The sequence below is a fragment of the Pygocentrus nattereri genome, chromosome 14 (assembly GCF_015220715.1).
Source record: "Pygocentrus nattereri isolate fPygNat1 chromosome 14, fPygNat1.pri, whole genome shotgun sequence".
NCBI lineage: Eukaryota > Metazoa > Chordata > Actinopteri > Characiformes > Serrasalmidae > Pygocentrus > Pygocentrus nattereri.
The window spans coordinates 5,939,504-5,952,500 of NC_051224.1; the positions used below are offsets into that span (position 1 = coordinate 5,939,504).

Consider the following 12,997-nt stretch of genomic DNA (forward strand, 5'->3'; position numbering starts at 1 on the left):
TATTGTACTCGTAGTTTTAATAGCATTTTAAAATACTTTTGTTACAATTAATCAAATTTCTGAAACAAAAAAAAACCAAAAGAAAACAAAAGAAACCCCCACAAACTAAATATTGTGATGCAAATTGTGCAGTGTGAAAATGTCTTAATGTACTGTGATGTTATATTTTTGCCATATAACGCAGCTCAATAAATACAGGAATATTAAACAAGGGCAAACATATTCTAGATAACTATATCTTTAAATTAAATCTTAGAGTTAATATTTGATTATGACTGTTAATTTTTTAAGGGTGAATGTGAAGTTTGATTTGTGATCCAGCAGAAAAATGCAGACTGTCTCTGCCTCAGTGGGCTATGGGTAAGTGTGCGTGCAGTGATATGCAGTGTGGTCTCTCTCTCTCTCTCTTTGGCTGGCTGCATTCCTGAGCGGCTGCTGTGGTGTCTGCAGAGCCTCGCCCAGCAGAGCAGAGAGCCTCGCTGCCACATCCTGAACACATGCATACACATATACACTAAAAATACAGATAACTTGTCTCAGGGAGCAAGGCTTGAGACAAGGCAAAGAGACAGTAATGGGCAAAAGAAGGAGAAAAAGGAGAAGCAGCATGTGCAAAAGGAAAGGCAGCGCTAGAGGGGAAGGAAGGAGGGATGATCTGATATAGAGGAAATATGACACAGGACATGTAGTAGGAGAAGGGCAAGTGAAGCAATCAAAAACTAGAGGGAGATGGAGAGGTGAAGCAATGGTAGTGTGCTGTACCCAAAGGAAGGGTCAGGCTCAGTAGATCACCACAGAGGAATCACAGTCCTGCACTGGCAATCCACAGACACCTTGACAAGTCCACAAAGACCTTCAAAATGCAACAGGCAATGTGCAGTTACTTCTGGACACTGACACACAGCTGCATGACTGGAAGGTAGGGCTTGATGAAAAGGGCCAAAAATAATTAAAACCTGACCATTAGCAATCAATCATCATATGCACTTTCTATTACTCAATTTTAAGCATAACATGTTTAGACAACATGTGTTACGCCAAATTCTACCTCCTCTGCAGAATCTGTCTGCGTTTCATGTGCATATCATGCAGATATATAGACACTGGTTTAAAAAATTAAGGATCTACACTACGTATATTTACAAAAGTATTCGGTTGTCTGCCTTCACACACATATGAACTTGAGCGACATCCCATTCTTAATCCATAGGGTTTAATATGATGTCGGCCCACCCTTTGCAGCTATAACAGCTTGAACTGTTCTGGGAAGGCCACAAGGGTTGGGAGTGTGTTTATGGGAATTTTTGACCGTTCTTCCAGAAGCGCATTTGTGAGGGCAGACACTGATGTTGGACGAGAAGGTCTGACTCACAGTCTCTGGTCTAATTCATCCCAAAAGTGTTCGGGTTGAGTTCAGGACTCTGCGCAGGCCAGTCAAGTTCTTCCTCATCAAACTCACTCATCCACGTCTTTATGAACCCTGCTTTATGCACTGGTGTGCAGTCATGTTGGAGCAGGAAGGGCCGTCCCCAAACTGCTCCCACAAAGTTGGGAGCATGAAATTGTTGAAAAACTCTTGGTGCTGAATCATTAAGAGTTCCTTTCACTGGAACTAAGGGGCCAAACCCAACTCCTGAAAAACAGCCCCACACCATAATCCTCCCTCCACCAAACTTTACACTTGGCACAATGCAGTCAGACAAGTGCCGTCTCCTGGCAACTGCCAAACCCAGACCCCTCCATTGGATTGTCAGATGGAGAAGCGTGATTCGTCACTCCAAAGAACACGTCTCCACTGCTCTAGAGTCCAGTGGCGGCGCTTTACACCACTGCATTCCACGCTTTGCATTGCGCTTGGTGATGTAAGGCTTGGATGCAGCTGCTCGGCCATGGAAACCCATTCCATGAAGCTCTCTACACTGTTCTTGAGCTGATCTGAAGGCCACATGAAGTTTGGAGGTCTGTAGTGATTGACTCTGCAGAAAGTCGGTGACCTCTGCGCACTATGCCCCTCAGCATCCGCTGATCCCGCTCTGTCATTTTACATGGCCTACCACTTCGTGGCTGAGTTGCTGTCGTTCCCAATCACTTCCACTTTGTTATAATACCACTGACAGTTGACTGTGGAATATTTAGTAGGGAGGAAATTCCATGACTGGACTTGTTGCACAGGAGGTGTCCTGGAATTCTCTGAGCTCCTGAGAATGACCCATTCTTTCACTAATGTTTGTAGGAGCAGTCTCACAGCTCACAGCTATTTAACATATGTGTGTCACCATGTATGCACCAGCTCCAGAGGAGAACCACACCGTAAGCAACAGCACCTACCAGCACTAAGTACCCTACACAACAAGAAATATTCTTTAAAAAACCTACACACATGCTCTCTTGATGGACACACTGTATCAGGCAAAAAAAAAAAAAACTGGACAGTGATGAAAGAGGTTCTGTGCTTGGTCATAAGGGAGGTGCAGAGTGAGGTAGCCTGAGCTTCTCCAAGCTCCTCTGAAATGATAGAAGACAGATGTGTTGACGTTTGTCCACTGAGTAAGGTCCCTCTGATGTCTTTACCAGAGCATGTCCGCTGCTTGGAATGTCCAACCTTTTAAAATGGCTGGAGAGTAAGCTCCAATGGAAAGTGACCCACCCCCCACCCCCCAAGGGCTGACGTCCGTTCCTCCCTTGACTCCTTGGGGGCAACACTTAACCTCAGAGCACAAAATGGAGTCTGAATGCAGTTGATTTCATTCTATCTGCTTAAACGGTCCTCAATGTGGCTATTCCTCTGTGAATTACATTTTCGAGCTGCACTCAGTTTAAGAGGGTCCTGCTGCTATAATGGGGGCTTGCAGAGGCCACAACACTTCTAGGAAGATACCATGGTTTATAAGAAACACTCATAAGGGTAGCTAAAACTCATGAGGGTTGCAACAACAGATTGCTTATTTAAAAAGTTGCTGATGTTCATACATTGAACACAGAATTTCAGTTTATGATGCAGCTGAATGTTAAAGCAGCAGCGTGTGATATTCAGTAGCATCGAGCGATGAGTATCCCTCCCTCATCCCTGCCTTTCCAAGTGTGTAGCAGAACCTAGGGTTTTGTATACTGTATTCTGCTTTTATATTTTATTACATTTCTGCTAATATATCCCCCTAAATCATACACACCGAAGTAAATAATCATATACTCCTTCAGATTAGTGAATTCAGCTACTTTCAGATGCACCCACTGTTGACACAAGTGTTCAACTGCGCACACAGCTTGTATAAACGTTGCAGAAAAGCACTGCTAATAGAATGAGAAGGTTTAAGGCAGCCATACATGAGCCTAAGGCAATCATGCCCAATGCCCAGCAGCAGCTAAAGGGGTAAAAAGCCTCCTAGTACTGGACTTGAGCACTGCATTGGAACTGCATTGCCTAGAGTGATGGAGCTCTATTCAATAATTTTAGGATGCTGGAGTGATGTTCTGAGTCACAAACATGTAACATCAGTACCTGACCTAATCAATACTGCTGTGGTCGAAAGCAATTTTTACAGAAATATTCCAACATCTGGTGTAAAGCTTTCCCAGGAGAACAGAGGTCCTTACTGCAGCAAAGGGGAACAAACTCTCAATTAATGTTTCACAATTAAAGAAACTACAAATAATAGAAAGGTTCTACACCAGTAAAAGGGTTTATCCCAGAAACCCAGAAACCATCCTAATGACAATGAATACTATGAACTATGAACTAAAGAACTATGGAGTGAATGAGTCACTTGCATGAACGCTGGCCAGTTTGTTTGGTACCAAAATGACTTTAATGTACAGTGGGTCTCAAGTTTTTATATGGTTTTCTCTGGACTAGGAAGGAATAAATGTATGGAAAGGAAAAGCAGTGTAGAACATGTTCTTTGATCTGTCAGAACAGGAAAAGCGAAACCTGATCTCTTCATCAGTGCATTCCTCTGACCCACAGTGTGCACAGGCAGAAACACACACACACACACACACACGTAGCAGACAGAGGGGCTTTTAGAGAGAGGGAGAATAATGTCATATCATGGAAACTCCACCACCAGTTCATTCCACTTCTGTGCATCACAGCTGTAAAGAGTTTTTTCCCCCTCCTTTCTCCCTTATTTTTTTACTTTGTTTTCTTGCCTGGCGACTGCAACTGAATTAATAGTAGACATAACAAACCAATCTATTATAAAAGCACTATATGAACCAACCACTGATAGCGGATTAACATCTTACCTGTTTGGAGCTTCACCAGCACCACGGGAGCCATTAGGACTGGGACTGATGGGGAAAGTGTACAATGACAAATGAATATGCAAACATGTAATATAACTCTGATATGACTGGGCTTAAGGCTACGTTCACATTACAGTGTTCACAAATGAGCCACATCTGTCATTAGTGTGAACACTGGAAATTCTGCCCTGGAAAGCCTGGCAGCACACGTGTATTATCAAATTATCCAGTGCTGAATGATATATGCTCAGTGTTCTGTATTAGATGTGTATCTTATCGAGGACATCTACACATGAAAGTGGCTCAAATCAGATTGGAAAAGATCAGATGTTCGCATTCACACAGCTTCACATCTGTGCAAAATTAAGGCAAAAAATAGAGAAAGAATTTCATTAGCAGTGAATTTATGCTACTTCAACTTTGCAATATGAACGCAGTCTTATGGATATCAAAACAATTGTTTGTTATTATAAGCTGAAGGGCTTGATGCATCTCAACCCCCAGCTCTTTTGGGGAACTGACATGCACAGGGTTGGAGCAGAACTTACTTGAGGACGAGGTGCAGGTTGGCAGAGAGTCGCGGATCAGTAAACTGTGTAGTTCGGTTGTTGTGGTCCACGAAGTAGACTCGACCCGTAGCTGTGTTCCTGATCTCCCAGCCTGGAGGCAGGGGCCCCAATTCCTCACAATTCACATTACTTAGATCCCTATAGAGAGAGAGAGAGAGAGAGAGAGAGAGAGAGAGAGAGAGAGAGAGAGAGAGAGAGAGAGAGAGGGAGGGAGGGAGGAAAGGAAAGCAAGCAAACCAAAAAGAAAGGAAAATAATGAAATAAAACTAAGAAAACAGGCCGATATGAAATCAAAGTAAAAAAAATCCATAAGGTCTGGAGAAACCTTGCAAACATTTCCTGTTTCCCTCAGCATAATTCACTAGAGTAGATTGCTGTCTTTGTCCTATGACAACAGGGTGAAGATTCTCACAGTAGAGAGTAATGAACTTATTAGGTGTACTGTGGAGGATATAATGGAAAAAGCAAGCTCCTGACTCTGGCCCTGCTGTCCTCTAGAGGCAGACCTATACCCACGAGGACTGATGTGACAAAACTACAAAAATAGTACTTGAATAACCTAAATTTAGCCATGGTGCATCAACCACAACAAAAAAACAGCTGACCACAGTTTCTTGGTGCTTTGAGCAGATCGAGCAAATTTTCAAAACTTTACAGAAACTGCTGCTTTAACCTAAAATATCCATCCCAAATATCTGCTACAGCTCTGAAATGCTCATACTTCTGAACTTTACTACAGCTACAAAACAAGTCTAAGCCTACACTTTATTTAAAATTTTATTTACTGAACTCCTGTTTAGGTTAGTTCTAGACCAAACCACACCTTCATTGCTGATCCTGAGAAATATATTACTGTCTCCAGTACTACTCTTTTTGTGAGGTAGCTGAGTTGCTTATGGTCTGTAGGACTCCTATGACACTAGAGTCTATGCACTGTGCTGTGGGTGGGTGGATGGGGTTTACCTGGGTACTCTGGGGTCATGCCAAGTGCTGACACCTGTCTGGGTATGCAGGAAGTACACCTGACCCTGCTGCGTGGTACGCTGCTCTGTGGATCAATCAGAGGGAAGAGAGCGGGGTTAATCTCTGGTGACAAAGGCATGACTGAGATAGAACCTAAACTGTATAAGTATGTAACTATTTCTAGTACGTTACGAAGGATGTGAATCTGAACCATTGACATAACTGCAGTTTACACAGCATAAATTTGCTGTTGTTTCGTGTGGAATATTCTCATTTGAATTTCTGCTTAGGTATGTCCATTAATATGAAACAATATCAGCTGCTTCTGCAGCTGTTCATGGGTCTAGCCATATTAAGGACAATCATCATTTCATCATACTGAAAACACAAAATCCTTGTTCTCTTCTAACCTTTCACCAACATGTAACAACTTTTGCCTGACTCTAAACGTTTTCTTTGCACCAGTGGGTAGGAAAAATAATATTAACCAATAACAGCATGTTTCACCTTAGCATAACAATGAATGAAAAGTTAAATCCCTCTCTTTTGCTTTAACAGCAGTGTGCAATCTCAACAGCTGAAAGCTGATTAAACAAGCCTCATATGAGTAGATCAAATCCACCTGACAGTCATCTTAACATGTGCTGTGGTAGATGGGATAAGACACAAATTTGAACAGTGACCATGACACACAGCAGGATATCGAATATTTCTTCAGTGTACTTTTCTTCGGTGTACATTTTCAAGGTTCTAGAAAATTCTGTTTATTTTCCTAATTCAAATGTGGTCTCTGACTTTTTGGATCCCAATGTATGTTGCGGTACCTTAAAAAATTACGAGATGGTTTATTTTGACAAGGCAAGTTAAATGAACAAAACTAGGATGTTTGGATAGTAAAGCAAACGTATCACATCTGCACAATAAAACAAACATGCCCACCCGTTAACACTTATGTCAACACACTGTTACTGTCCTAACAAAACCTATACAATTTGTATCTACGACATGGTAACTTTACAGGAGAAGGAAAAACATTCCTAACTTATAATGGAAGATATTTTAACAATATTTTTCAATATTTTTATTTTAACACAATATTTTAGTGTAATTTTAAACCATTTCTACTCATTGTGAAATTTTAACACAATGCAAAAGGCAGCTGAAGCTTTCCAATTCTGTAAAACAGTTAAAAACAACACAAATGGAGAAAATGTTTTTGTGTGACAGAGATGATACGCTCATGAAATGGGTTAAAGATTATTAAATCTTGGGAGTAGTTGAGCACATGCAGCAGAAAACTTAAATATTTTAAATATAAATGTGCAGAATGTGTGTGTGTGTGTGTGTGTGTGTGTGCGCACGTGCGCAGGGATTATGGAAGAAACAGGTCGTCAGAGAGTTTGTGTGCGTATTACAAAGAGAACTCATTTATCATTGTTGACAGAGATTTTCATGGGGCCGAGATCCCTCTGGCTTTCCTTTCGACACACAACGCCCTGTATCACACACACATACACACAAACACAAACACACACACTCCACATTACGTGCACTTAACCTCCACCCTTCACTCTCTCCATGGACACACACACACACACACACACACACACGTTGTGTGTGCATAATCTCCACCCTGTTCTATCTCTATGGATGCATCCACAGGATGCACTGACTCAAGTGTTCTCGAACACACGAATAGTCCTATTAAGCCCCCCCCAGAGATGCACGCACACACACATGCACTCCTCCTGGACTGGTCTTGTCCAACCCTGAGCTGGTGATGACAACATGTCAGAGAGAGAGAGATTTCAGACATATTGTTCTCTCCAAAGAGCTACAGCATCACCCCAATTCCCTCAGCAACACAGCTCCCTTCAACAAGCCAAGCAGCTCTGAGCTCCCTGCGCTGCATGCTTGTGTGTGTGCCATGTAAGTACATTCCTCTGGCAGGCTGAAGGTATGAATGCTGTCAGAGTGTGCAAAGAACTAACCATTTTCCCCTGAGTTATATCAGAAGCCACAGAAGGGTTTGTTTATGTGTGTCTGGGATGTAAAATACATCATTGCATTGATCTAATGATGCTGATAAACAACTTGTTATATTACATTTACTGGCCATAATCCGCTGCTGTGTAAATAGTTATCCATGTCACCTTTATGTATAAGATAGTGGTGTTAATGTTATGTCTTTTTTGTAAATGTCTTTTTTGGTTTGGTTGTTTTCACTGCAAGTGTATCAAATAACACATTGATCAGGAATTTTGCAGGTATTCAAATACTATGTTATTCTCACATTTGCCACCATATGAGCCAAAAAGTCCTACTTGGCACTTAATGTTTGTGTATCTCAATCAAATTAATAAGAAAAACCTTATTTGCTTCTTTATGATTGGTTTATCAGTTTCAATCATGTCACTGTAGTACATTCCTCAATCCATGTACCAAAATCAAAGGCACTGCTTAGCTATGATTTTATTGCTCATCTGCTGCAGCCTGTGCTGTAAGAACTATATCAGTGTCTGTTATGCAGGCAGTACAGCACTGACGAAGCAGAAAAGCATGCTCTGATGTCAACATGTGTGTTGTTGCTATGACTCAAGGATTGTAATTCTCTGTGTCGAATACATCTTTTTAAGAAGTTCAGTTGATGAAAAAGTTATTTCCAGCTGCTGTCATTGTAAATCTACTTCTCACTGACGGATGTCAAATCTTAAGTAGGCAAAACACAAAGATGATGACAGTAATATCATAATATAACATATCAGAAGACGCCTTCATGAGACTATTAAGGTTGGTGCTTATGGGAGAACAATGGATCGATGGATAGGTCAGCAGGTATCAAACCAACAAAACCTATAGTGCGGAATACTATAAACTATAGTATAACTCAAGTTTCCCTTTAGACAAGGCATAACATGAGCATGAGTGAGAGGCTACAGGCACAGAGGAGGTGAAACAGCAGTGTTGCCCTCACTAGGTGGACTGTAACATTGTACACGTGTGTGCTGTGAACTAACCATAGCCCTCGGGCAGGTCTGGTGGGGTGTGAAGATGAGTTCGGCTCATGTAATTTCTGTGTCTCTGTGAACGAACCCGACGCTCCTGAACCCGCAGATCACCTGCCTCCACTCCTGCCGCACCATTAGGAGTCATGATGGGAGTGTTTTCATCCACCAGACAGCTGAGCGGCCGACCTGGACTAGAGTATTCAGATGCCGGCCTGATGGAGAGGGAGAGAGACACCGATAAGTCAAAGCTCTGAATGGCCCAAATTATTTCAGTTTTGTATCTGGTGCAAGTTTGAATGGAATATGAAAAAAGGAAAGAGGTTAAAATGGTAAAACTAAAAAATCAATTTTAATCACTTTAAAGAAACATAAGGAAATTCAAATAAAATGCAAAAAAAAAGCATATTATGACAAAATGTAAAAATAAAACAACTTTAGGCAATATTCAAAGACTTAAACATAGTATGGGGAACACCAGATGAGATATGTGGTGTATACAAAGGATCAAAACAAGGAAAAGGTGCTGTTCATACACTTTTAGCAAAAAGGGTTCTACATATTACTGAAAAAGCTTAGGGACTCATAACAACTTACAACAACATAAAACCCTTTTTGGTTTATTTTTAAAAGGGTTCTATAAATAACCATATGCATTTTTTCCATCAGAGAGAAGAACCATTTGACCATGCAAAAAAAAAAAAAAAAAACATTTTAACACAAGTGCACATAGAAAACTGGCACATGCCAATCTGAAGTAAATCTGCCTTCCTCTGCTTTAATCTAGAACCTCCACTAGTACTGGATTATCTGTATTTTCCTCTTTAAATTAGCATCTTGGACTATTATTCAGGCCAAAAACCTGGCCTAATCTGTATTCAGAGAAAAACAACAGGGACAAAATAGGGGAACTTCATTTACATTTTTTTACATTTGTCTAGCACTTCACTGACCCTGGATGGGCTGCAGGGCACTGAACCACAGAAACAGTGAGTGTGTGTATGTGTGCACTACTGTCTGAAGATGTCTGCCTGTGGTGGAAGGTGAAGAGGAGTCAGAGCTGGTTATTACAGCCCTGTCTGCCTCCTTGGTTAACACTCACACACTCCATGATCACCGAAGTGATCTCTCTGACAACATAATATTTTGGAATTACTGTGACTCAGCAGGAGATTTCACTAGAAAATATCTCTCTGAGAAAGAATGCAAAACTAAAACCTTGAACTCTACGATTATTACTCAGTTACTTGTCTTAACCTTCTAAGGCACATTAAAAAAAAGTGCCTATTACAGCTGCTTATCTAAACTTTCCAGTACTAATGTGATTTCTGAATGCTGCTGCATTTATTTGACATGTAAGGAATGCAATCTAACAAAGCTGAAAATTCTGAGATTTTTATTCCTTTTGTGTCATATTTGTGTCACAGGTCAAAATCGCCTGAGGAGGCCGATCTCAGTCTGCTTCTAAACCAGCTATGATGCGGTTCGTTTGAAATATGAATGAAAAACAGACAAAACAAGACTAAATGGACAAAGACCTTCATTGAGATCTGTAAAAGACGAATTTCTAATGTTTATTTGAACTCAGAATTAGTGATAACAGTATTTGGGTTTTAAGATGAGGAGCTTATAAATGTACAAATGTACAATAAAATGCCTAATATAAACACATATGACTGAACACACCTAGTACATTTGTATTAATGTGCAGCTTTTATGCCATTCAAAAAAACAACAAACAAACAAACAAAAAAAACACAGTAGTCCAGTGGAAATTACCCCAGTTTAAAACACTTATAATGTGTACACCTGTCCAGCTGGTTGTGACTTTTTTCTTGAATGACTTGTTCACATCTTTTGGTAGCGTCTGTGTCAACACTAAGCAAGCTGGAGCTACAATACATCAATGGATCATTTTCTGTTTGGGTTTGGTCCAGTGGAACAAAACTAAAAAAAGCACAAGACACTTTCTGTTATAAAGCCTTAACACTTTCATAATACTATTTCTAAGAGCATTTCAAATCCAAGAGCTCAAAACAGAGTTTATAATTTAATTTTACAGTGGGCAGTGCTGTCTTATGAAGCAGATATCCACTGCAAGAAAAAAAAGGTTGAGGCCAGTGTTTCTATTCACACAAAACAGAAACTGAGCTCAGATCAGTTTTCACTCACCTGGTGGGCCTCTCCCACTGCGTGCTGCGTGTGATATGGTTAAGGTACTGAATGCGGCCAGATGCGGTTCTTCTTTCTTCCCAGCTGCACAACACAAACACAGTTACGCAGGCAAGTTCTTAACAGCATGGCAGAATCAATGAATCAACCTGCACTGAAAACATTTACTCATGGCATGCCTGTACAGCTATTCTGCCACAGTAACTCACCCATCAGGCAGGTCGTTGTCAAACAGACGACTGCAGTCTACCACTGGCCCACCAGTTCCGATTCGGTCTCTGGATTGCAGACTCACTGCACACACACACAAACCCAAACAGGAAAACATTAGATATAGTATTTTTAACAGTCCTCTAGACGTTTTAACCTCTTAAACAGCAGGTGGATTACTAAGAAAATGATCTTAATGCTTCGAATGTTGTAATCACTATGAAACTAGAATGTACAATATAAAAAAAGGCAGAGACCCTTTGTTTATTTAATTTCCAGGCAAAATGTTCATTTTTCAACATTAGAAACAAAAGCAGAAAACATATTTTGTACAGAATCACACACAGAATCATCAACAATGAAATAAAATAGCACAATTTTAACTTTGTAGTGTCTACACCCTTTTCCTTTATTTCAGGTTCCATTCCTTTTAGTTAGATTTGCTTTCAGTTTTTCAAAGAAATTTGCAGGGATGTTTTTCCACATCTGCAAAGTTCAATCTTGCATTTTCTACTTCTCATGACCTACGGAATCCTAAACACAATCAACGATGTTGATGACGGGTGCTCAGTCCAGGTGAAAGCTTTTATTTAATTTGATTTCATTGTTTATCTAATGGTGAACGTTATGGTGGTCTACCAGGTCTTACATAGTTGCACCATTTCTCTATTTTTTTTAATAATTTGAACCCTATTTAGAATATTTAATCTCCCCAGAAATACGTCCTGAAAAATAAGTACCTTAATGGTTGTTTTCGTTGAAAATGAAATAAATTACAGGTGGCCTCTGAAATTTGCAAGAGATGGGAACTTATGGACTCCTGCAGTTTATGGAGTTAAATATGAATGATGTTTAAACAGCTTAGCGATCTCTGGCACATTTCAGTTTTATGAGTTATAAGACATATGAACGTTTTGGGTGGCCTGTTCTGCTCTCAGTGCAGGCTTTTACAGGGGCATATAACAGATGCCCTGCGGCGACCATTAGCACCAGTATTAGGTGTAAAGCATCTGTGAGCTCTGAGATACGCCCATGATAACTCAGAGGCCAGATGCATGGCTAACGTTTTTCAGCATTGTCTACTTTCGAGAAGAGCTCTGTTTCTGTAATTGGAGAGCACCTCTAACAATGACATCATAGTGAGCATCTGAAGCACAAGTTGCTACAGAGGAGACTGTGACTAAAGGTTTGCTCATAAAGCCGGGCGTCAAGCTCATGTCTGCACTCCGGGTCACAAGAACAGTTTATAGGGTGCAGGCCGCCTTCTCACTTCAAATGGATCAAGTTGCTACCGCTATGCACCTCATTTCAGTTCATCTCAAGTTCATATTAACATGGACATGTTTCTGACTAAGGTTTTAAGTACCATCACTCCTGAAAAATGAGTTACATACTGTAAAATACAAAATAATGACAGCCAAATACATGGCAATGCATGAATGAGTGTTTGCCTTATCGTGCTTAGTATAAACACGTGGGTTTAATAGTCATTACAGAACGGTTCCGGCAGTCCCCAGGGCTGGGCTGACTCATAGGATGAAAGGCAGATGCTGCAGTTTGAGTGGGAAGAGAGGAATGTTGGGGGAAATCAGCTCTTCTGAAGCGGGGAAGGAGGCAGGGCAGTTCAAATACTACAGTCATTTTCTTCTAGCCAATCATTTAGCCATGTCAACACATTCAGGTGGAACTAGGAGTTAAGAGTCCTGTGATATCAAACATGAGACAACCATGAGATTCTCTACGCTTAGACTGCAAACTGTGAGACTGTACCATACCCAGTAGTCATGGCAGACGTCTGGAGAGAAACAAGGACATCAACCAAACTCACCTACT

General features: G+C 40.7%; 1 protein-coding gene across 1 annotated transcript in view; it reads right to left on the minus strand.

Annotated features, from left to right (window-relative positions):
• The window catches only part of smurf2 (SMAD specific E3 ubiquitin protein ligase 2), a 61,314-nt gene that overhangs the window by 12,063 nt on the left and 36,254 nt on the right, over positions 1–12,997 (minus strand). The window contains exons 5-11 of the mRNA XM_017705665.2: positions 12,993–12,997; positions 11,164–11,248; positions 10,955–11,038; positions 8,795–8,997; positions 5,778–5,862; positions 4,794–4,952; positions 4,246–4,290 (exon numbers count right to left, since the gene is read on the minus strand). The exon at positions 12,993–12,997 is cut by the window's right edge and continues 61 nt beyond it. Of these exons, the coding sequence (XP_017561154.1) occupies positions 4,246–4,290; positions 4,794–4,952; positions 5,778–5,862; positions 8,795–8,997; positions 10,955–11,038; positions 11,164–11,248; positions 12,993–12,997 (666 nt within the window). The remainder of the gene's footprint in view (positions 1–4,245; positions 4,291–4,793; positions 4,953–5,777; positions 5,863–8,794; positions 8,998–10,954; positions 11,039–11,163; positions 11,249–12,992) is intronic.